This window comes from Varanus komodoensis, unplaced genomic scaffold, assembly GCF_004798865.1.
Source record: "Varanus komodoensis strain SLA01 unplaced genomic scaffold, ASM479886v1 scaffold11, whole genome shotgun sequence".
Taxonomy (NCBI): domain Eukaryota; kingdom Metazoa; phylum Chordata; class Lepidosauria; order Squamata; family Varanidae; genus Varanus; species Varanus komodoensis.
The window spans coordinates 16656314-16677725 of NW_025335317.1; the positions used below are offsets into that span (position 1 = coordinate 16656314).

Here is a 21412-nt window from a genome sequence, read left to right on the forward strand (position 1 = left end):
AGCAATTGGTTGACGTTGGCACCGCCTGAGGGGTTTTCTTCGCCAGGAGGCGGGCGGAGACATTAGTGTAGCTCCAACCAGGTGCATTTTCAGCGCTCCGCTTTTTCAGGCACTTTATTAGCCTTCCCCGGGAACTCGGGACGCCCGGCGATGACGACATAGCGGAGCGCCAGCGGCTTCGAGGCACCGCAATGATCGCGTCGATGTCTGCGGGCTGCTGCGCGCGGCTGCTTTCCCGGATCCCGGCGGGCCGGCTCCTCTGCGGCGGCGCCGTCGCTCTTCGGAGTCGGCGTGCCGGCCTCAGCCAGGCACCCTTCTCTCTCGCTACGACGAGAACCTCCTCCGCTTCCTCAAACGGAGATGGAGGCGGCGGCGGCACGGGCGTTAAAGCCCCGGACACTTCCCTCTTCGTGCCGGTCCAGGTGTCTCCTCCGGAGCCTGGCCCGGAGGGAGATGTGGGCGCCGAGCTGACGCGCCCGCTCGACAAGAGTAAGCGCGCGGACTGTGTGCAGGGAGAAGGGGAGGGGAGGAGACGCGCTGGGAGTCCCCTGTTCAGCGCCGTTTCGCGCTTGTCCTTTTGCTCTTGACTGCGCCTTCCTCGCCCCAGGGGCTCGTGCTTATCGGTGGGATGGTTGATAAGAGACTGAGGAGGGGGTCGTGAGAGGGTTGGCCCGGCACATGGACGGGGTCAGTGAATTAATTGCGCCTTCCCGATAACCTAATCCCTAAAACTCAAGCGGATTGGCTCGGCTACGGTGGCGTTGAGAGTGATGACACCAGGTCTGAGCTCTGTATAGCTGATGCTTTAGAACTAATCAGATTGCTTTCCCCTGGTGTTCTTCTGTTCTGGTGGCAAGCTATTAGTAGGTTGTAATTTCTGTGTGAAAAACAAGACATGGAAAATAAATACCAATTTAAAGTTAAAAAGCAATTTTTTGTAGGGTACTGGGGAAGAAACTAGAGGCAACTGATCGCAGTTTTCTAGCTGGGCCCTTTTGTTTTTGATGGAAATATCCCTTCTCTTAGTCAAATAATCTCTCAAGCTTTCTCACAGCAGTTAAGTCAGTATAGCACAATCAATTGGTGCTCAACACAGAAATTAAATATTTGATGCCTGTCAACAAAATTGGCACCCTGAAGTCTCCCCAGAGATGGCATCCCACAGCCCAGGCTCTGTTACAGTGAACGTCATATCCCTGTTCTCTTGTTATCTGTCCAATTTCTGATGGAGTATTTTTGGAGGTCTCAGTGGGCCTTCAGACTCAGTGGGAGTCTGAAGATAAAGATTTACAATACTTGAATTTGTATGGAAAAGAATAAGGTTCCATATATATTTAGTTGTGTTTGTGTGCTTTTTTGGAAACTGTCAATCTGTCTCATGAGGGAATCTTTCAAAAAGTGCATACATTCCACACTTTCATCTATTAGTGATCCCATATCAGTGAAGTTCTTGTGTATTTCCAGAAACCTTAACAGATGATACCATTGTGTTTATACTCCTTATATTAATTTAGTAAATTAAATACCATGAAGGTAAATATTGCAAAGATTGTCATTTTTCAAAGCAGGTATAAAGGATCTAGATATTTCTTGATCAAATACGTGAAAGGTGTAGAATAAACAAATGTGTTAAACCAGTTGGCATGACAGCATCTGTATTTTATCTTCTAGGTGAAGCACTGAAAGTATTAAATAAATTTTACAAGAGGAAAGAAGTACAAAGACTGGGAGCAGAAAATGGACTAGATGGTAGGAAATACATGGTTTGGGGGCAAACTGTTACTAGATGTTTACATGCCTTGAGAGAAGCACACGTCTAGATTTTATCTCTTTTTTAATGTTAAAACTTTCTAGGCAAATCCTGCTTCTAAAGCTGGTTATTTGAGACCAACAGTTTATTTGAATATCAGTTTCTAATAGTATGTTCAAATTATCAGGCATCTGAACTGATTTGAAATCTTTTGAGTATTTCAGTGACCACAGTCCTTGGCATGTAACTACCGCACACTAAATGTTGTTTAATTGTTGTTTCCTTTAAAAAGACTTCGTGCAATGCAACCTATATACTCAGAAGTAAGCCCCATTACATGCAATGGAACTTGTGTAAGTGTATCTAGAATTGCAGCCTTAGTCTACTGTTACTAGATTTTAATCAATATTTTAGGCAATTAAACTACTACACGCAATAATAAAATTAGATTGTTTGGATTTTTTCCCTTTCCAGGTCGTCTTTTTCATCAAGCATTTGTAAACTTTAGGAAATACATTATGGAGTCTAATTATTTGAGTCCTGATATACACATTATTCTAAATGATATATGCTGCAATGCAGGCAAGTATATGGGACATCCACTTATTTTATATTTATACTTTTTAAAAGTCCCTTATATAGCATTGGAAATGTTGTTTATAAAGATCTTGTAGCATCTTTGTTGGTATTGCATAGGGGCTGGAAAGGTTTTGTTTAATTAATTTCTTAACTGTGTTCCTGTAGAGATTTGGCCCACTCCTACTGTAAAACAGCTTTTCAATTCTGATTCAGAAGTGGGGGTGGGAGAGAAGTTGGAATTCACAGCTCAAATGGAGACTGGACCCAGAGATAAACCAGACAGTCTCTGTGAATAAGACAGTTTCAGGTTAAGTGGGATAGTAAGCAAGCCAAGTTGGGTAGGGGTGAACTTAACATCATTGCTCCAATCATACAGTTGGATTAAGAGGGCAAATGAACCAAACCACATCAGATATTTGCTGTGATTGGCCCCTGAGCAGCATGATCACCTTGTTCCTCAAAAGGCATTTTGGTTTTTTTTTGTTTTTTTTTTTTTTTGTGGGGGGAGTATAAATGCCAGGTTAAGAGCACTCAAGTTTTCTTGTGAAAGCACAGCAATTAAGAACTGGCTTCCCAGGTAATTTGTTAAGTGTACACTCCTATGGCATTGTCAGTGGTGGGAGAGTAGCAAATTTTTTTGCAGCTCTGAGATCCTTCAGTCTTTCCCTTCAAAGGCTAAGCCCCTGCCCTGTTTCCCCTCACAGTGGCATAGAAATAACCATGCCAGCTGCCTCCCCTGAGGTTGTAAATCCCCCCCAGGGGGGAGAAAAGGAGCATGCTGGGGAGTGGGCATCCCACTTTCCTTACCTCTCCCTGCCCACTTTATCTAGAGGGCTGAAAATAGGTGTTCAGAGGAAAATCAAGTGGAGATTGCTGCCACTGTACTTTGTTCAAGGCATAGGATGCATATAAGCCTCTGTGTTTGGTGTTTCCATGCATTGAGGGCAGGAGGTGCTAGATCTTGCCCTAAAGTGAGTAGCTGTTAACTGGCAAAATCCACCTAAACAGATTTAGCAAGGTTGTCATTATTTTGAATGCACTGTTGGGTGATGGTTTACTAGCCTGTTTTAAAATCCACTTTTCTCTTTCTCCCCCCAGCGCACGTTGATGATCTATTTCCATTTTTCATGAGACATGCAAAGCAGATGTTTCCTATGTTGGAGTGTATGGATGATCTGCGCAAGATCAGTGACTTAAGATTGCCACCCAACTGGTTAGCTTTTTAAGACTGTCTATGCATCTTCCCTGTGATAATTTGCACCAGTACCTATGTTGAGGCAATGTTTATTTCATGTTTCTGCCACGTGTTTAATTTTTTCTGTGCTTTGCATTACAATAAACTAGGGTTTTGATTTTTATTCGTTCATTTGAAAAATTGTACTGTGAAATCTTGGATGCTGAGGCATAAAATCACGTTATCTTATGTGATCATGACTTTTAATAAATAAATTTAGCATTCCAGTTTCAAAGGATGCATTTTCAAGTTAATGAGTTTCAGTCACATTTTTAAATGTGCTTAACTGGGTCTGGTTTGCACTCTTAACACCAAATAGACCAGGGATGCTCTGTGGACCTCCAAGGTATCAGTTTTTCTCCCCATGCTGAAAGACAACACCTCTTACCATGGATTGTATAAATTTCCTCTCTTCCCTGATTAGGTAGAGATTCTAACCCTCCTTGTTGGAGATGGTGGAGGTACAAACCTGCTTCAGTAAGGCAAACAGCTTCATTCTGACAGTAAAAGCAGTCCTTATGTGCAGAATGTTTGGGGAAGGCATCTCTAAGACATTCTTCTGGCATTCTTCTGAACAAGCTAAAAGTCATAAGGCCTTGGAATGGTTTCAAAAAACTGTACTGGCTTTCAGACACTGGGAATGTTCACAATGCTACTAATTGAACCTTAATAACCTTCTCACTGTTTTTCTCATAAAGCCCATACAATGCAACTTTAGTCTTAATTATTTGAGAAATTATACTGGGCATGCATTTATTAGATGCATAAATGGTATCTTTATCACCAGATGCTTAGGGCAACCTTTAATAAAACTAGGAGGCATAGGTGCTAAAATCACATTATACAACAAAATAATGTGATTTTACATCACAGCTCACAATAATACAAAAGAAAAAGGAGCTCTGATTTTGCCAAAGAGAATAGCTTGTTTTCTCAGTTCTTTCTGATGGCCAAGAAAACAATTTCCCCTTGAAAGAGCAATATCCTTTCTCAGGTGAATGACTTGGATGAATCCAAATAATTATGAAAAATAGGCCAAGTAGCACATATTGGAAAGGAGATGATCATTCCGAATGTATAAGCTGATTTTGTGACTTTTATGTATGTTTCTGTGTTCCAGGTATCCAGAAGCCAGGGCTATTCAAAGAAAAATTGTGTTTCATGCTGGACCTACAAATAGTGGCAAAACCTATCATGCAATCCAGAGATACTTAGGAGCAAAATCTGGAATATACTGTGGCCCTTTAAAACTTCTGGCACATGAGATCTTCCAAAAGAGTAATGACGCTGTTAGTATGACAAAGTATACCTTTGCGTTTGTGACTGTGTTGCAGCTTGTGACATTATGTGAACTGTTTTTATGATGTTCAAAGTGTGCATGATATTATTTTGCAGTTGCTTTAGTAGTACCCTAAGAAAGCATTTACGGCTATACCCGTACATTTTGTTGTATCTACTTTAAGAAGGGCTGTTTTCGCATGAGACAGTAGTGAATTCTGGCGCTGAAGTTGCAGAATTTGTGAAAGGACTATCTATAGTTTCAACAGCAGAATCTAGGCCTCATGATTGCTAAATGTGTGTGACTCTGTAACAATTATTTTATTAAGTTTCCTGTAACACTATCCCTTGAGAAAGTGTAAAACAATAGCAAACTATTCGAAGTCCAACCTCTGGCCAAACCCTGTACAGCACTGTCGACCCTTTAGGAACCTTAGGAAAATGCAAGGAAGGCCTTTCTTTACTCCTTTGTGCCAATTGTCATTACCAGTCCAGGGCTGATATGTGTTTTTCTACCCATGCACATTTTTTGCCATCATATTATTTTGCTGTCACAGTGACGAGAAACTTTTTTTGTATCCTATTGCTATATAGTTGTTTTGAGATGGAAAGGGTCATAGCTCAGTAATAATGCTTATAGGAGATTCCCATCTTTCTTTTCTTTGTTTATTTTTGTCAGAAGCATCACAATTAAAATAAGGCTTATTATAGAACATGTTATATTAGAGCTTATTATAAAACAAGAAATTTAAAAATTAGAGTATAAAATTAAAGCATAGACAAATTAGACAAATTACAACTCCTCCATTGGTTCCATCCAGTGTTGGTACTTTGTGGCTTTCTATAGGTCCATTATACCTTTAAATTCTTCAGAACCTTCTGTCGATCTAAGGAAGCTCTTCCTAGATTTTAATTTCTGATGGGCTGGTTAAGAGGGAGTGTTGTTTAGATATTGATATTTAAGTCTCTATATGCTGTGGCTTCTCTGTGGATAGTAGGCGGAGCAGTACTGGCAAGAGGGTAGATCTTATCTAAGGGGGTAGGTTTAAGGCATCCGGTGATAATTCCGCTAGTTTCATTCAATGCAACTTCTACTTTCTCAACATGTGCTGATTTATGCCAAACTGGGCAGGCGTATTCCCCCACCAAATGACAGGGAGCTAAAGCTGTTGTCTTGAGAACCCTTGGTTTAGTGCCCCAGGTAGAACCATGATTCCCACATTCAGTCTCCAGGTAATATTCAGAAAGGTGAAACTCTGTCTAGAACTATAGAGAGTTGTTGCTAATCTATGTGGACCAAAGATGCAGAACTTCAGATAGGGCCAAATGAGGCCCTCTGAGGTTCCCCAGACCATCTCCCCTTTCCTCTAGCCACCAATCATTTGCTGGTTTCCTGTCTTCTGTGTAGCCTTTTCTTATCTGTAAGATTATAAGAAATGAGAACTTTAGTGTACAATCGTATGTATGTTTGTACACTCTGTGTGTGTATTCACTTGTTATTGTTGGATCATCTGTAATGAACCCAAAACATTGTAAAATGTCTATAGAATAGCAATATAGTGAATAGTTTATAGTATAGTTCCTCAGGTCCAAGGGCCAAAGTCAGCTTTCCAGGATTCTCCAGATGACCAAAGCCCCTTTCTTCTAATCACTAACTGTTTGGCTGTTTCCCAGGTTTTGCACTTCCCCCATTTGGAAAGATTGAAGTGCCTTTTCTGTGGTGCATTTGCCAACAGTAAGAGCTTTAGAGTAACATGGACTGGTGTTCTTGGTACTGCTTCCTTTGATCCTATCACTTTGTCATGCCTTTTGTGCATTTGGTTTGACCAGCCACTGGTATACAGCCTCCTAGGGGTATACAGATGTTGTAAAAACTGTTTCATTGTGCTCCCTGGATTGTTAAATACTTTTTGCTCTATTGCCTGCTCATTAATAGAATTGGATTTTGTGCAGAGGGATTCATACACATTTGCCTAACTCCAAAAGAACTTCAGTGCTCTGAGTGTAGGCATAACTGGTTTTATATAGGCCTGTGGTCTGCTTCCACCGAGAAATGGAGTTAGAACATATTAGGTATACTTGTAGAAAGCACAGAAACGATACCTGTGGGTTGTACATTTTTAAAAAGTTGATTCATTCAAAGCCATGTGGAAGAATGTGCCTTTCTCTGCAGCAAGTCCGGGAATTCTCTGATGAAGAAATGCTGGCTAGAGGGAATGATGGGGAGGCAGGAAGTATAGCTGAGCCTGGGCTTCTGGAGCCTTCTCTCAGGGGCTTTTGACAGAAAGTCCCTAGCTTGGTTTCATCTGTAGAAATATTGGTTTAATCCTAATTCCACCCACTGATAGAACACTTTCATTAGCAGAACCAGGAAAAACATGGTTTTTTTTACAATTCTTCATGCAGCCTCCCTCATCAGATCCAAAGGGTCAACCTATAGAAAGCTCTAGCAGTTCTTTCTGCCTTGCTCTGTAGAGACTCTCCTGTGAGAGTCTCAACAGATACCTTTTTATTTCATTGTCTAATTGAAAATGAAAATTGTGCTTGTGGGCTTTTGTAAAAGGCCCTGATTGCCACATCAAGTGCTTTTCTGGACTGCCTCTGGTCCACTAATATGGGCCAGTGTAATCTCTTTGGAGAAGTTCTGTTGCTTATTCTTTTACTAGTAAACAATGTTGTTTCTTCTTCAGAAAGTGCCGTGTGACTTGATAACCGGGGAAGAACGAGTCTGTATCGATTCCGAAGGCCGACCCGCTTCCCACATTGCGTGCACTATTGAGATGTGCAATATTACTGCCCAGTGTATGTATGCTTGTACACTTTTAATGTTCTTTGGGGCTATAGAAGCATATTATGTTTTAATTTTGAATCTGCTTCTACAATGTTGTGGCATATTTTCGTTTAGAATTGATCCTGTGTGAGGCTGGATCAACAAGAATGCAAAAACAGTGAACCAATAATCATTTTAAAGAACTCATGCTAGATATTATTGCTTCTGAATTGTACCTTTCAGAGTTGGTTCTACAGGTTCCTTTTACCACATGTCATACTTTTTGTCTTTTTAAGATGAAGTGGCTGTGATTGATGAAATTCAGATGATTAAAGATCCTTCAAGAGGTTGGGCTTGGACACGAGCACTCTTGGGTATGTCTTTCTGAGAGCTAGCATTAACAAAAATATCATACCCTGTCAAAAGACCACAGCTTCCTTTCACATGTACCATATACAGCATCTATTACAGAATATTAACACAGAATATTAAAAATAGCAGTAAGGTTCGCAGAAGCACCATGTAGCCAGTGGCACAACCTCATCTGGGTGTAGTAGTTGTCAGCTTCAGTTTCATCTCTACTAGCAACGTTTGCTGCCTTTGTCAGTTAAGAAGCAATCCACATCTTAAGTCAGCAATTCTGTTAAGTTAACAAACCCTTTTGATCAAATGGATCAAGACTGTACTTAGTGGTTGCACCGGCCTGATGGACTCAACATACCTTGAATGGAGGCGGCCCTAGGAAGTCTCATTCCCTTCCCTTTGAAATGTTCCGCAGCATAGCAGCGTTATGCAGCAGATGGCTACTGGTGTGGCAGCACCGCTGGGAGCAACCGTGAAATCTTTTTCATTGCCATGAAAGCAGGGTGCAGAAACTTTGGGCACAAGAGCTAAATTTTATTCTGGATAAGCTCTTGGGGGCAAGTTTCCAGGGGTTGACAGGGCCGAAGGCAAAAGGGGTGGGCCAAAAATCCATTAATACCACATCTTTTATTTTAAAGCTCTTACTGCCAGTAGTGAAGACATAAGGGAAGCATTTTGAGAGGAAGCCTCTCTAAAGGCCAGTCTGAATGTTCTGCTGCCCACAGAAACAAGTGTATGCTAGAATTGGCGTGAATTCCAAGAGTCGTTTAAGGCATGCTCAAGGGGCCTGGACTTGCTCAGTGGAAGCCCCCTTCCTTTTTGTCTTGAATAGCAGCCCCTCATACAGTATCAGTTGTCTGGGGGAGCCCCCTTTAAGTGGGCTTACCTTGTGGGTTGAGGGGCTGCTGTTTAAGAAACAGACATATGGTAACCGTTGCAATGAGTATCACATCCATTTTGAGCTGCTGTTGGAAAATGGAATGCTGTCCAATTTATTCCTTTATCAAAGGTTATTAAATTTAATACTTTCCATGGATGCCTTTGCTGTTGTTTACTATAGCTGAAACAATAGAATAACAACCAAACCAATGAAATTGTGAAAATGTCAAAAGTATTAAAACATTAAGTGGATTAAGCAGTCACTGAAGTTAATAATCAGAGCAACAGATTAGGAATCAAATGCCAGCTGGAAGAGGAAAGTCTTAACATGGTGTTCAAACATATACAGCTTCCATATAGCCTGAAGTGCCTGATCCTGCTTAATCTTGGAAGCTAAGCAGGGTTGGGCCTGGTTGAAATCTGGATGGGTGACTTAATGTTGTGGACTGCCCAGAGAGTTTGGCTATTGGCACAATAGAAATTTAGTAATAATAATAATACACTGTGAAGATGCTGGGCAGCTCTCCTAGAAAAGCCCCGGGCTTGCTATAGAGAAGTCTGTTCGCTACATGTATACTCAGGAGCAAGCCCAGGGAAGTATGCAACCTAAAATGGAGACTAGATGTTATTGGCACTACTTCTGGAAGCTGTGTCAATAGACAGGGGGCTCCACTGTGTTCGCATTGCATGTGAATGGTGCAGTGTTAGTTTGGAGGCATACAAGGCTTGCTGGGCTTTCCTAGCTAGGGCAGTCTGCAAACAGAGCATCAAGATTCTGCTGCTACCATATGGGAATTACAAATAATATGTTTGCATGCGATACATGTATTCCATTTAGATTGCTTCACAGTCCTATTTTATTGGACATGTTTGTTTTGCTTTTGCTTTCAGGACTCTGTGCCGAAGAAATCCATGTTTGTGGTGAAGCTTCTGCTATCAGCTTGGTGACAGAGCTCATGTACACTACAGGGGAGGAGGTTGAGGTAAGCAGCATACTTTGGTTCATCTTTCAAACCCTGTTTGCTTAAAAGATTGATTTGTTGGTTAACTTGATCTAACCAACATATCTTCCATCAGCAACATTTTAAAATACAATCTTCCCAAAGGTGTTTTTGGCATTATATGCCAAGAATGCTTTTGAAGTGGCTGCCCTGCAGTTTGTGCTCCAAAAGCACAAGAATTAAACAAAAGTCCTCTCTTAATTGGTATCCTGCTTTCCACGGGGACAATAGGCAGGACGTTAGAACCACAGTTATTCCTTCCTGCTTGAGGAACAGCAGCATTTAGAAATGACCAAAACAAACAATAGAAACCAGTGGCATTACAGGAGTAGTAGCATCACCGCCTCCACCAAAAAAAACCCCACAAAGGCATAGAAATGTTATAATAATAATAATAATAATAATAATAATAATAATAATAATAATAATAATAATAATAGGAAAGCACTCCATGGGGGCTTTCTGTGTTTGCTTTCTTCAGAGGGCGTCCACTCAGTAAATTAACTGGATGCCTTGCTTAGGGCAGAAAAAGTAATTTTGGATCCTTCATTCTCAATGCCCATTCTTACGGCCTGTGAGCAGGTTCAGAAAGGAACTCTCTCTCCTCCCCTATCTTGCATCACAAGCTGCTTGAAATCCTGGGGCCTTTGAAACTCAGTTTGAGCACAGAGGACATCTTGTTGCATCCACACAAACCTTTCTGAGCTCCGCAGTAATTCACTTGATTGCTCTTGTTAATTACAATTCCATTATGGATGGGATTGTAAATGTTGCTGCATGTTTCTAGGTGAGAAATTACAAGAGGCTGACCCCTATAAAGGTGTTGGATGAAGCACTGGGATCACTAGATAAACTTCGCCCTGGAGACTGCATTGTCTGTTTCAGTAAGAATGATATTTATTCAGTGAGCCGGCAAATTGAAGCACGAGGCCTGGAATGTGCTGTCATATATGGAAGCTTACCGCCTGGTAAATACTCTTAATACATGGTGTGGGGGAAACAGCTCTGCTGTGAACCAATGAAATGTGAAGAATATGTTTTTAATTAGGGTATTGAAACTTGTAAAGCATGAAAAACTTCCTGACGGTTAAAGCAATATGGCCATGAAACTAATTACCTGGAGAGTTTGTAGGCTGTCCCACACTGGAAACATTCAGGATGCAGATGAAATCATCTTCCATGTAATTTGAATGCATTTGGAGGCAGAATCATAGCAAGGCATTAGTTGAGGCTCTGGCAGATCCAGGTGGCAGCTTCAAGAGTAAGGGCAATGTAAGGGTCTGCTGTCATGAGAGAGAGATGGGGCCACATATCCAGCCCCCCACATGGAGGTGCTGGTTCACACAGGTGGTGTTTCCGTGTGAGGACAAGTGGCATTCTCTGAAAGTAATCTCAGTGTGCCACTGAACTGGTCCTTTTTTGATACTACCTTTATTATTATCCTCTGCAGAGTGCTGTTACGGAAGGGCAGCTTAAAATGGAAAGTGCTGTATTTTAATTCTGAGTCAGTTAAAAATGTAAATGTAGCATCAGTTCAAAACATCCACTGTTATTGTGACTGTTCTAGGAACAAAACTGACTCAGGCAAAGAAATTCAATGATCCTGAAGATTCATGCAAAATCATGGTTGCCACAGATGCTATTGGAATGGGACTCAATTTGTAAGTATCCTGGGTGAATTGGATTTTTTTTACTTCAATAAGGAAAAATGTGATGCTAGATCTGAGCTTTTTAGGAATTCGTTTCTTTCTGTTATGTATCCCCTGTGGCTCTTTGTGTGTGTTCAAGCCTTTACGTAGTTAGGTGACAAACTTGACTGGGACAGGACTTCTAATTGTATTTGCCCTGTTAATTGATGCCGCTCCACCAATGTAAATATCTCTAGGTTGCAGGCTGCATAATGAAGCAGGTCTCGTTAATGGAACTGGCTTGGAGTTGTTTTGTCTGGCCACATTCAGATGTATGAGAGTGGGCATGTTTGTCGCAGAGCGTTAGAAGGACTTGAGGGGCAGCTGGAATTTGGTCTTTGCATCACTGTTTGCCTGTATCTTGACTGAATTTCCACAGTGCCCAGGACAGATCCTGGGTATGCAGCAGTCCTATACAAGCACGAAGGAAACCTGATGACAGAGAAATTTGGTAAACTGCTTCTGCTTATGACTGGACTGTCCAGAGATGTCTGTGCTGTTTGCAAAGTACATTTGGGTTCCCAATTAAACAGTGTGTCAGTTTAACTAAGTTCATATCTGGAGAAAGATGTTGTTCATCAAAAATTGCAGCATTCTTGTGCAGCTTGCATTTTATCCCTCATTTGTACTTTTATTCTAGGAGCATAAAGAGGATCATTTTTAACTCCCTCATTAAACCAACGGTAAATGAAAAGGGTGAAAGGGAAATAGATGCAATTACGACGTCCCAAGCTCTGCAGATTGCAGGCCGAGCTGGAAGATTTAACACAGTGTTCACGGAAGGGGAAGTCACCACTATGCATCACGATGACCTTCCTTTGTTAAAGGAAATCTTGAATAAACCAGTGGATCCCATACCAGTAGGTCCTTAAGTACTTTGTTCTTGTTACAGCTCTCTCAGCACTAGATCACCTGAACATGTGTCGGGCTGCCTTCCACAGGGACAGACTATTTATTAATCTAGCTTGGAATCATCTGTTCCGATTTGCAGCAGTTTTCCTGAGTCTGAGGCAAATGTTTTCTCCATTACTTGCTTCCTGTTCCTTCTCCCCGTGGGAGCATCCGTGCAAAGCGTGTGTTGCCCCACTGAGGTATGGCCCCACCTGAAATGACCTTGGTAATGCCATGGTTGGATAGACTCCAGAGCCATGTAGCTACTTTTATCTGCTGGCTCATAAGCAGGCAATCAGATTGATTTGGAATAAAAAGTAACTGTGGAAGATGCAGTAGCAATTTCCATGAATGGGAGTGAGGAAAGCCTGGCTCATGGAAATTAATACTACTACTGATCTTGTATTAAGCTTACTGCATCTTAAATTACTACTGCTTCTCATCTCATCTTAAGCTAAGATGTGAAAATGAAGATACTATCTTTAAGCTGGCTTTCTGGAGTCTTTTCTCTATGGAGCTCTTTGGCTTCCTCAGTTTGATAATTACATTCAGGTTGGTACTGTGAATGTTAGAACTAAATGGGCCACCTCATTGTACTGCAGCTTATTTGAGCAATGTCTTTGATAGTCACATACGTATAATAAACTTTTAAAAGCTTAATTCTTGTGCAAATGACTTTTCTCTCCCCTCCTTCCCCTCTTTTTTTTCCAGGCTGCTGGCTTGCACCCCATTGCTGAGCAGATTGAAATGTTTGCTTATCACCTTCCTAATGCCACCCTCTCAAACCTAATTGTAAGAATCAGCCAATTAACTTGTCTATGTGCAGCAGTTTAAAACAAGGGTATTCAACCCGTGGCCTTCCAGATACTGTTGGACTACAACTCCCATCATCCCTCACCATTTTGCTGTGCTGGCCAGAGCTGATGAGAGTCGCAGTCCAGCAATATCTGGAGGTCTGCAACTTGTCCATGCCTCATTTGAATGCCGACTTACTCTGCTTAGGACACAACAGTGGCCATCTTGAGTAGCTCTTTTGGGCACAGATGCAGAAACAGCTTTTTTGCAAGTTTTGCTTCTGCAACTGGTGAGCTTTGCAGTTTTTAAAAGCTTAACAAGGGCTTGTCTCTCTCACTTGGGAGCTGCAGTAGAAAAGGGCCGGCTGTGTATGTAGATTCCTTACATGCAAATAACCCTCGGGTTGTGGAATTCTGCGACTGGGCTGCACAACCACAGCATTTGGTTCTAGGCACAGAATTCAGTCTCTCTGAGACTCTAAGCTTTAATTTTTAGTGGGAAGCTTTTAGCCCTCACGTCTACAAAGGTAAACTTGGATGTGTATGGATTGAACAGGGATTTAGGTAGTCTGGAGAGGAAGGAGAACCCATGATGTTTAAAGATCTTTGCTCCTTCCTATAAACTGTTAAAAACAGAGCAAGAAAGTTGTAGAAATTGTATGTATTTATTTAAAGCTTTTATATACCATCCTATTACTGATGTCTTGGGACGCTTTACAACAAGCACAAATAAAATAAGATAAAAAATGGTACAGCATCCAGTGATAAATATAAAAACCACAGTTAAGACTAATTTACAATCAGAATAATGGGAGAAAAAGGTTTTCATCTGGTGCAAAAAAAAAAACCCCGTGTTGACGCTAGGCATACCTCTCCGGGGAGCATATTCCACAGTCAGGGTGCCAGTGCAGAGAAGGCCCTCCTCCAGGTAGCTACCCTCCTAATCTCTTTCAAGGACGGCTCCCGAACAAGGACCTCCACCTCTGATCTCAAGGGGTAGGAGGGCAGATAGGAAAGAAGACACTCCTTCAGGTATCCAGGAGCCAAGCCATGTAGGGCTTTACAGGTCATCCCCAGCGCCTTAAATTGGGCCTGGACGTCAATTGGTAGCCAGTGTAGGTGATAGAGGACCGTATTATATGTGAATACCTGCTGGTCCCCATTAATATCCTGGTCGCTCTGTTCAGAACCAACTGAAGTATCCCGACTGTCTTCAAGGGCAGCCCCACGTAGGGCACATTACAATAATCCAGTTGGGCAGTTACCGTAGTGTGGGCCACTGTTGCAAGGCACTGCTCATCCAGGTAAGGGGGCAGTTGGTAAATCAGTTGAAGCTGCAGAAAAGCACTCCTTGCCACCTGAGATTCCAGGGACAGCTCTGGGTCGAGGAGCACTCCCAAACTCGTCTCTTTTGGAACAGAACTGAGAACCCTACACGCAGGAAGGGCTCTGTCTACTTAAAGGTGGGGTGTTAAACTTTTTTAAGCCTAAGAACCAAACTGCATTGCAAAGGCAGAAGAGGCGAGGCCTGAAATACCCGCATAATTTAGCTTAAAAGTCTGACTACTGGCATTTTGACTTTTTAGAGTGAGAAAACTGCAAAAGGCAGGACACTACCAAATGGGCAGTGGATGGTGAAAAGGAGCTGGCAGATTAGAACCTAAGGCAGGCCAAATTTAGCCTACAGTTTGAGGTTCTGCATCCCTAAGTTAAAGAGTGCTTTTTTTTTTTTTTGCTTTTTTTTTATAAACAGGATATTTTTGTGAATCTTTCTCAAGTTGATGGCCTCTACTTTGTCTGTAATGTTGATGACTTCAAGTTTCTAGCAGACATGATTCAGCACATTCCACTTAACTTGAGATCGAGGTATGTGTTCTGCACAGCACCGATCAACAGAAAGCAGCCATATGTATGCACCTCACTTCTGAAGGTAAGGGCCTTGCACCTCTTTCATATTACCATGGGTTGGTGCATGTTTGTGAGTGCATTTTGTGGGAATAGATTATATTATACTTTAATGGTGTCAGTTACTTCATCTTCTGGGGATCTTAGCATGGTAAAACTTCAGAAAGAATCATGATTATAATTTAACATGAAGATTTCACTGGCTTATTCCTATTATAGGATGCTTCATTATTGTGCATTTTGTGACTTTAGCATTAAAGTCCTTGTACCCTTGCAGCATTAAAAACTCTTAACTGTTCTTTAGTGGGAAGGTAATTGATTGTTCTAAGCAGGACGTGTCATTTGCAGCAAGTGTGTGAAATTGATGGCGATTGCTTTTGCTGTGAAGACTTCTGTTGACCTCATTAGGGCTGTAGACAGTAGGTCCCTCTAAGCAACATGTTCCATCTCTCACTAGCTTGCTGCTTTAATCAGTGTTGGTTTGCTTAGTTTGGCAGAGCATAGAATGAAATCCAGGATCCCTTGCCAATTTCAGAGTATTCAGATATTGTTAGAAAATACTTCTGTGATCCACAAAAAGAGCAGGGGCACTGAGATCTCTTATTATCCCTATAATAATGGGAAATAAAATAGTGGGAGTTTATATGACTTTGCCTTCATTCTCTTTGCACTGGAACCAAAGCTAAGCGCCTGCAGCCCTGGAAATTTGCAGTTGGCCAAGGGCCAGCTCCATTAACCAACCCAGCTGACTGTTCTGAGGGGCCCATCTAAGATCCTGCTAATGAGGTCAACGTCTGCTTCACTTGCTGATCCCGTGAATGTGTGACATTTTGGGGGAAACAAAGCAGGAGCAGTTTACTGGGAAGTAGTTAGGGAAATGCAGAACTGAAGATTATTAACTATTGCAAAACAGGAGAATCTTTTGCCTCTTCTTTCCTTTTCCCAAAACATAACTTTTCAGTTATATTTTGCTGTTTATTAAAAGATGAATGGTTTGCTTGTCAGTGCTTCGGCTTCTGTAGTGAATCAAAACAGTATAAAAAACTTTATACTGATTTTCCCTTTTGATTAATATGGAAGTCAAGCAAGATATGGCCTGATTGAATCTGGATGGATGACTTACACGTTGTGAACTGCCTAGATTGCTTTGGCTATGGCCAGTTTAGAAATACAATGTGGTGGGGGTGGGAGTAGTATTATTTATTATTTGCATTTGTATACCACCCTAATAGCCCGGAGGGCTTTCTGGGTGGTTTACAAACATTAAAACCCACCAATCCTAAACAAATAAATGAATTGGCTATACCACGACAGTATAAAATAACATAGTTAAAATGAATTAAATAAATAAATATACCATTAAAATTAATTAACTTTAAAATATTGGTTAAATAAAAAGGTCTTGACCTGGCGCCGAAAAGCATATAATGATGGCACCAGGCGGACCTGTCTGGGGAGCGCATTTCATAGTCGGGGCGCCACTGCAGAGAAAGCTCTCCTCCGAGTACTCTGTCTCCTAACCTCTTTCAAAGAGGGTTCCCGGAGGAGGGCCTTTGCTGCCACTCTTAGGGGGTGGGAGGGCATATAAGGGAAAAAGGTGTTCCCTTTAGGTATCCTGGTCCCAAGCTGTTTAGGGCTTTATAGGTAATAACCAGCACCTTGAATTGAGCCCGGACTTCAATGGGAAGCCAATGGAACTGATAGAGAACTGGAGTTATGTGAGAATAATGACCAGTCCCCAACAGCATCCTGGCAGCTCTATTTTGCACCATCTGAAGTATCTGGACCATCCTCAAGGGCAGCCCCATGTAGAGTGCATTACAGTAGTCCAAATGGGAGGTAACCACTGCATGTGTCACTGTTGCTAGGCAGTTTTCCTCCACATAGAGACGGAGCTGATGGATCAGCCAGAGCTGAAGGAAAGCACTCTTTGCCACCGCTGTCACCTGGGCTTCCAGGAATAGTTTCAGGTCGAGGAGCACTCCTAAGCTGCAGACCCTGTCCTTTAGAGGGAGTGCAGCCCCATCCAGGGCAGGGCCCAGGTCACTTACCTGGAAACGTTGATCACCTACCAACAGGACCTCCATCTTGTCTGGATTGAGCTTCAGTTTATTGGCCCTCATCCAGCCCATTACCTTGGCACCGGTTCAGTACAGCCACTGCCTCACCTGGGTTAGTTGAAAAGGAGAGGTAGAGCTGGGTATCATCAGCATACTGATGACTCCGCAGCCCAAACCTCCTGATAACCTCTCCCAGGGGTTTCATGTAGATGTTGAACAGCAAAGGGGACAAAATGGATCCCTGAGGAACTCCATGGCCTAGCTGCCATGGTGCAGAGCCATAGTGCCCCAGCACCACCTTCTGGAATCGGCCGGCAAGGTAGGAGCGGAACCTCTGCCAAGCAGTGCCTCCTACTCCCAGTCTCCCTATCCAGGAGGATACTGTGGTCGATGGTATCGAAAGCCACTGAGAGGTCCAGGAGAACCAACAGGAACTCACTCCCCCTGTCCCTCTCCCTGCACGGGTCATCATACAGGGTTACCAAGGCAGATTCAGTACCGTAACCAGGTCTGAAGCCGGACTGAAATGGGTCCAGATAATCAGTTTCATCCAAGAGAGCTTGGAGTTGTCCCGCCACCACCCGCTCCAACACCTTGCCCAGAAACGGGATGTTGGCCACTGGTCTATAATTAGTGATCATCTCTGGATCCAGAGATGTCTTCTTTAGGACAGGCTTGATCACCGCCTCCTTTAAAGAAGCGGGGACCTGGCCTTTCCTCAGTGAGGCTTTAATAACCTCCTGGATCCAGGAACCAATCCCATATTTGACTTTGGTAAGTAACCATGAAGGGCAAGGGTCAAGTAAGCAGGTGGTTGGATGTACTTGTCCAAGCACCTTGTCCAGATCATCAGGCCTCATTAACTGAAATTCACCCAATAAAGCTGGACTAGACGGAGTTCTGGACACCTCCCCTAGAGGAACTGTATCAGCTGTGGAGTCCAGCTCGCGATGAGTCTGAGCAATTTTCTCCTTAAAGTGCCGGGCAAGGTCATCACAGCGGGCAATGAGTAGTAATAATAACAATAGCAACTACTACTTTAGAAGCATAGGCCACCCACAGAGACCAAATCTAACATCTGGGATCCTTCAGATAGGCATCCCCATTTCCCTTACCAGCATTGGCTTGGTAGTTTCCCGGCTGGAGCACAGTTCCCCTTCCCTCCCCATTCTGCAAAGACTTTTGCCTTCAGCCACATCCACCCCTGAAATGTGGGCCACAAAAGCAAAATGGGAATCAGGCCTTGAGCTGGAAGAGGTTCTGCATGTCTGGTTTGTACTATGGGCTGCTCAAACTGCTTTGCTACCTGTGCTGAGCGGGAAGCAGGAGAGAGCAGTCTGTTGCAGAAGGTATTTAGCAATGTGAGAGATTAATGACAGCATTGTGCTTGTGGAAATATTTATTGCTGAATCCATATTTTCATTTTCTAGTTTGCACGGCAGTTCAGTAGGAACGAACCATTGACATTTGACTGGCTCTGCAGGCATATTAATTGGCCCCTGACCCCACCCAAGAACATCAAGGACCTCGTACATCTAGAAGCTGTTCATGATGTCCTCGATCTCTACCTTTGGCTGAGGTATTAGAGTGGATGCTCCCCCCTCCCCCCCCCTTAATGTGGGTAGCTTTTGGGCATGAGGTTTGGAAGAAGAGCTAATTCAGACAGTGCCTCATAACATGCTACTGTCCAGCCCTCTTGCAAGACAGTGTTAATTTAGAATGCCGGGGTCAACTGCCCCTTGTCCAAAACTTCCCTGTAACCCACGACAGAGAGACATTTTCTAAATTAGTCTCCTCCTCGATGGGTTAGGATTCCATGTTCAGGGAGCTTTTGATAGGGAGACATTTTGGGTTACAGCTCCCATCATCCTTCACCATTGGCTATGCTGTCTAAGACTGGTGGAAGTCAGGGATGAGGTGGGATATAAATGCAGTGTGTGTGAGGGGGGTGATGGTAATGATAATCGCCATTCACTTAATGGGGGACAGAAACAATACTTAAAAGCAGAGAGTAGTTAAGAGGGTTGAGGGGGTAGTGGCTGGAGTTACGGACTATGATAAAGGAGGTCTGGTATCAAATTCATGCTCCCTCTAATCTGCCGCACATGACAGATGTGAGTATAAAACCTCCTGTGCACAGCTGCCCTTGAACATCTTAGAACAGTGGTGGTTTTCTAGGTGGCTTAAATAGATTGGGTAGGATTCAGACTTGGTGTCATATGGCTGCCACTCGAAGAAGAGGGTAAGGCCATGACTTTCATAAATTCTTCCTTACTGCTTACTCGTTTTGCTCCCAGAAATGCTGCTCTGGAAGGCTGGGGCACTCTCCGGATCAGCATGGCAGCTAATGCAGGAAGTTGGAAGTTGGCCTAGGTTGTTCCCCATGCTCTCTTCCTCCTCCCAGGGGCAGTCTCCTGGTTCCCTCTGCAAACTGAAGGTTGCAGAGTGGTAAGTCTGGATTCAGCCTAGCATATCAGCAGGCTACACTATTTAAACGTCACACACATAAGTAAAACTATGGTGTGATATTTAAACCTGTATTTAACTGTTTTGTCATAATGGTCTAGTACAGTTCTTCGCATTTATATGCCACCTTATCTCCTCAGAAGCCCCTAATATAGACTAGTAGTGCTAATTGGAACAGGCTGTGTCCACAAATGCTTAGGCCAGAATAAGTGTGTTCATCTTTAGGATACCACCCGATGAACATGGCTGTCCTCCTGGAAATACGTATATTTGTATCTTAATCTTACCAAAGAGGCTAAGAGCTTATCTAGTGAGATAAACACTGAGTAAGCTATATCTTAAGACTACTGAGATCTAAAGGACCTTGTAGAAAGAGGGAGAAGAGTTAACCTTTCCCAAAGTCTTTGTTTTCAGATTTTACCACCATACATGTTTGCTTTCTTACAGCTACCGGTTTATGGACATGTTCACAGATGCTGCCCTTGTGAGGCAGATCCAGAAGGAACTGGATGATATTATACAAATTGGAGTGGTCAATATTACGAGACTAATCAGAATTTCTGAAGACACTTCTGGGACTGTAGCTGGGTCAGATGATTTTCTTCTTCAAAGGGCCACCAACAGTGACGGGATGCCGAATGCCAAAACCCTTCCCCACGCTACCAGAAAGGCTTCCCCAGGCAATGTGAGATACCAAGCACAACGAAAAGGAAGGGGCGCTAAGGCAGTGGACCCTAAGCCTGCCAACACTCTGACTCCAGTCCATGGTGCGCTCACCGCCAGACTAATAAAGCAGGGGCTCCTCACCCAGGATATGCTGAAACAGTTGGAGAATGAGTGGCTACTTCATCGTAATGCGCATGCCAGCAATGCAGATGAAACCATAAGTCCAGACAAACACGAAGGGGAGAAGAAATAAAACATTGGCTTTTTTTTAAACAAAAATGAGTGTTTTGTCCTTTGATCATATTTTTATTCTTTTTTAATTCTCTTTTAATTCTCACCTTTATAAACAGCAAAAAATAGTCAGCTTTGAATTCTGTAATTCATTGTGCATTGTTTGAGATAGTGTGCATTGTTTGAGATAGTGCTTTACACCAGATGAAAGAAAAAGATAAGTGTGTTTCAGGTGTTCCATCTGAGAGGGAGGACAGGAGAAAGGGCAACTGCAGGAAATGGGTGAGCAAATGGCATTAAAAGAGCTTTATCAGTGTTAAGCAAAAGTAATAGGTGCAGTGACTTGTATTTCCATTAGTGTTGTTTCTATTCTATACTGTGTAAATTGATTCAAAGGAGCTGTAAACCTACTCTTAAAGGTTTAATTTGGAGAGTGCAACACATACTTGAGTTATGTTGCAAAGTTCAGGCACATTCCTCTAACAATGGAGCACAGTTTGTCATTCAGTTAATCCCACCAAGGTACATAGTTCAAAAGATTATAAATAGTAATATGCAGACTCAGAGGAAGTCGGATTAACAATGACCATCTGACTTAGATGGAAGGTCAGCACCTTTGAATGGCTTTCTGGAAGAAGGAAGCTCCTTGTATATTTTGAAAGTGTTTTTGGAGGAAAAGTTTTTTACTTAATAATAGTGACTTTAACTTCAGTACTCTTCAGCTGTGTCCCATGAACCTGTACCCCATATTTCTCCATACAAGGCCAACAATATTTCATGTGCACAAGCAGAATTAAGACTCTGACCCCCTGTCCTTTCACACATCCATACTTTGCCCTACCAGCCAGTTCCTACTT

At 42.6% G+C, this 21412-nt stretch overlaps 1 protein-coding gene across 1 annotated transcript; it reads left to right on the forward strand.

Annotated features, from left to right (window-relative positions):
* Window positions 1-206: 206 nt before the first annotated feature.
* SUPV3L1 (Suv3 like RNA helicase) lies at window positions 207-20603 on the forward strand. Its single transcript, XM_044420470.1, has 15 exons — window positions 207-489; window positions 1672-1749; window positions 2225-2332; window positions 3428-3542; window positions 4684-4852; window positions 7532-7643; window positions 7908-7985; window positions 9745-9836; window positions 10642-10822; window positions 11422-11515; window positions 12183-12402; window positions 13145-13225; window positions 14981-15157; window positions 18623-18771; window positions 20106-20603. The coding sequence occupies exons 3-15, from the start codon at window positions 2269-2271 to the stop codon at window positions 20575-20577; spliced, it is 2004 nt and encodes a 667-aa protein (XP_044276405.1). The 5' UTR covers window positions 207-489; window positions 1672-1749; window positions 2225-2268; the 3' UTR covers window positions 20578-20603.
* The last annotated feature ends 809 nt before the right edge of the window (window positions 20604-21412 follow it).

Bases quoted from the DNA above. Each gene is read 5' to 3' on its own strand.
- SUPV3L1 (XM_044420470.1), top strand. From the start codon at position 2,269: ATGGAGTCTAATTATTTGAGTCCTGATATACACATTATTCTAAATGAT. The intron at 3,543-4,683 runs GTTAGCTTTTTA...TCTGTGTTCCAG, and splicing joins TTAAGATTGCCACCCAACTG to GTATCCAGAAGCCAGGGCTA. The intron at 7,644-7,907 runs GTATGTATGCTT...TGTCTTTTTAAG, and splicing joins GTGCAATATTACTGCCCAGT to ATGAAGTGGCTGTGATTGAT.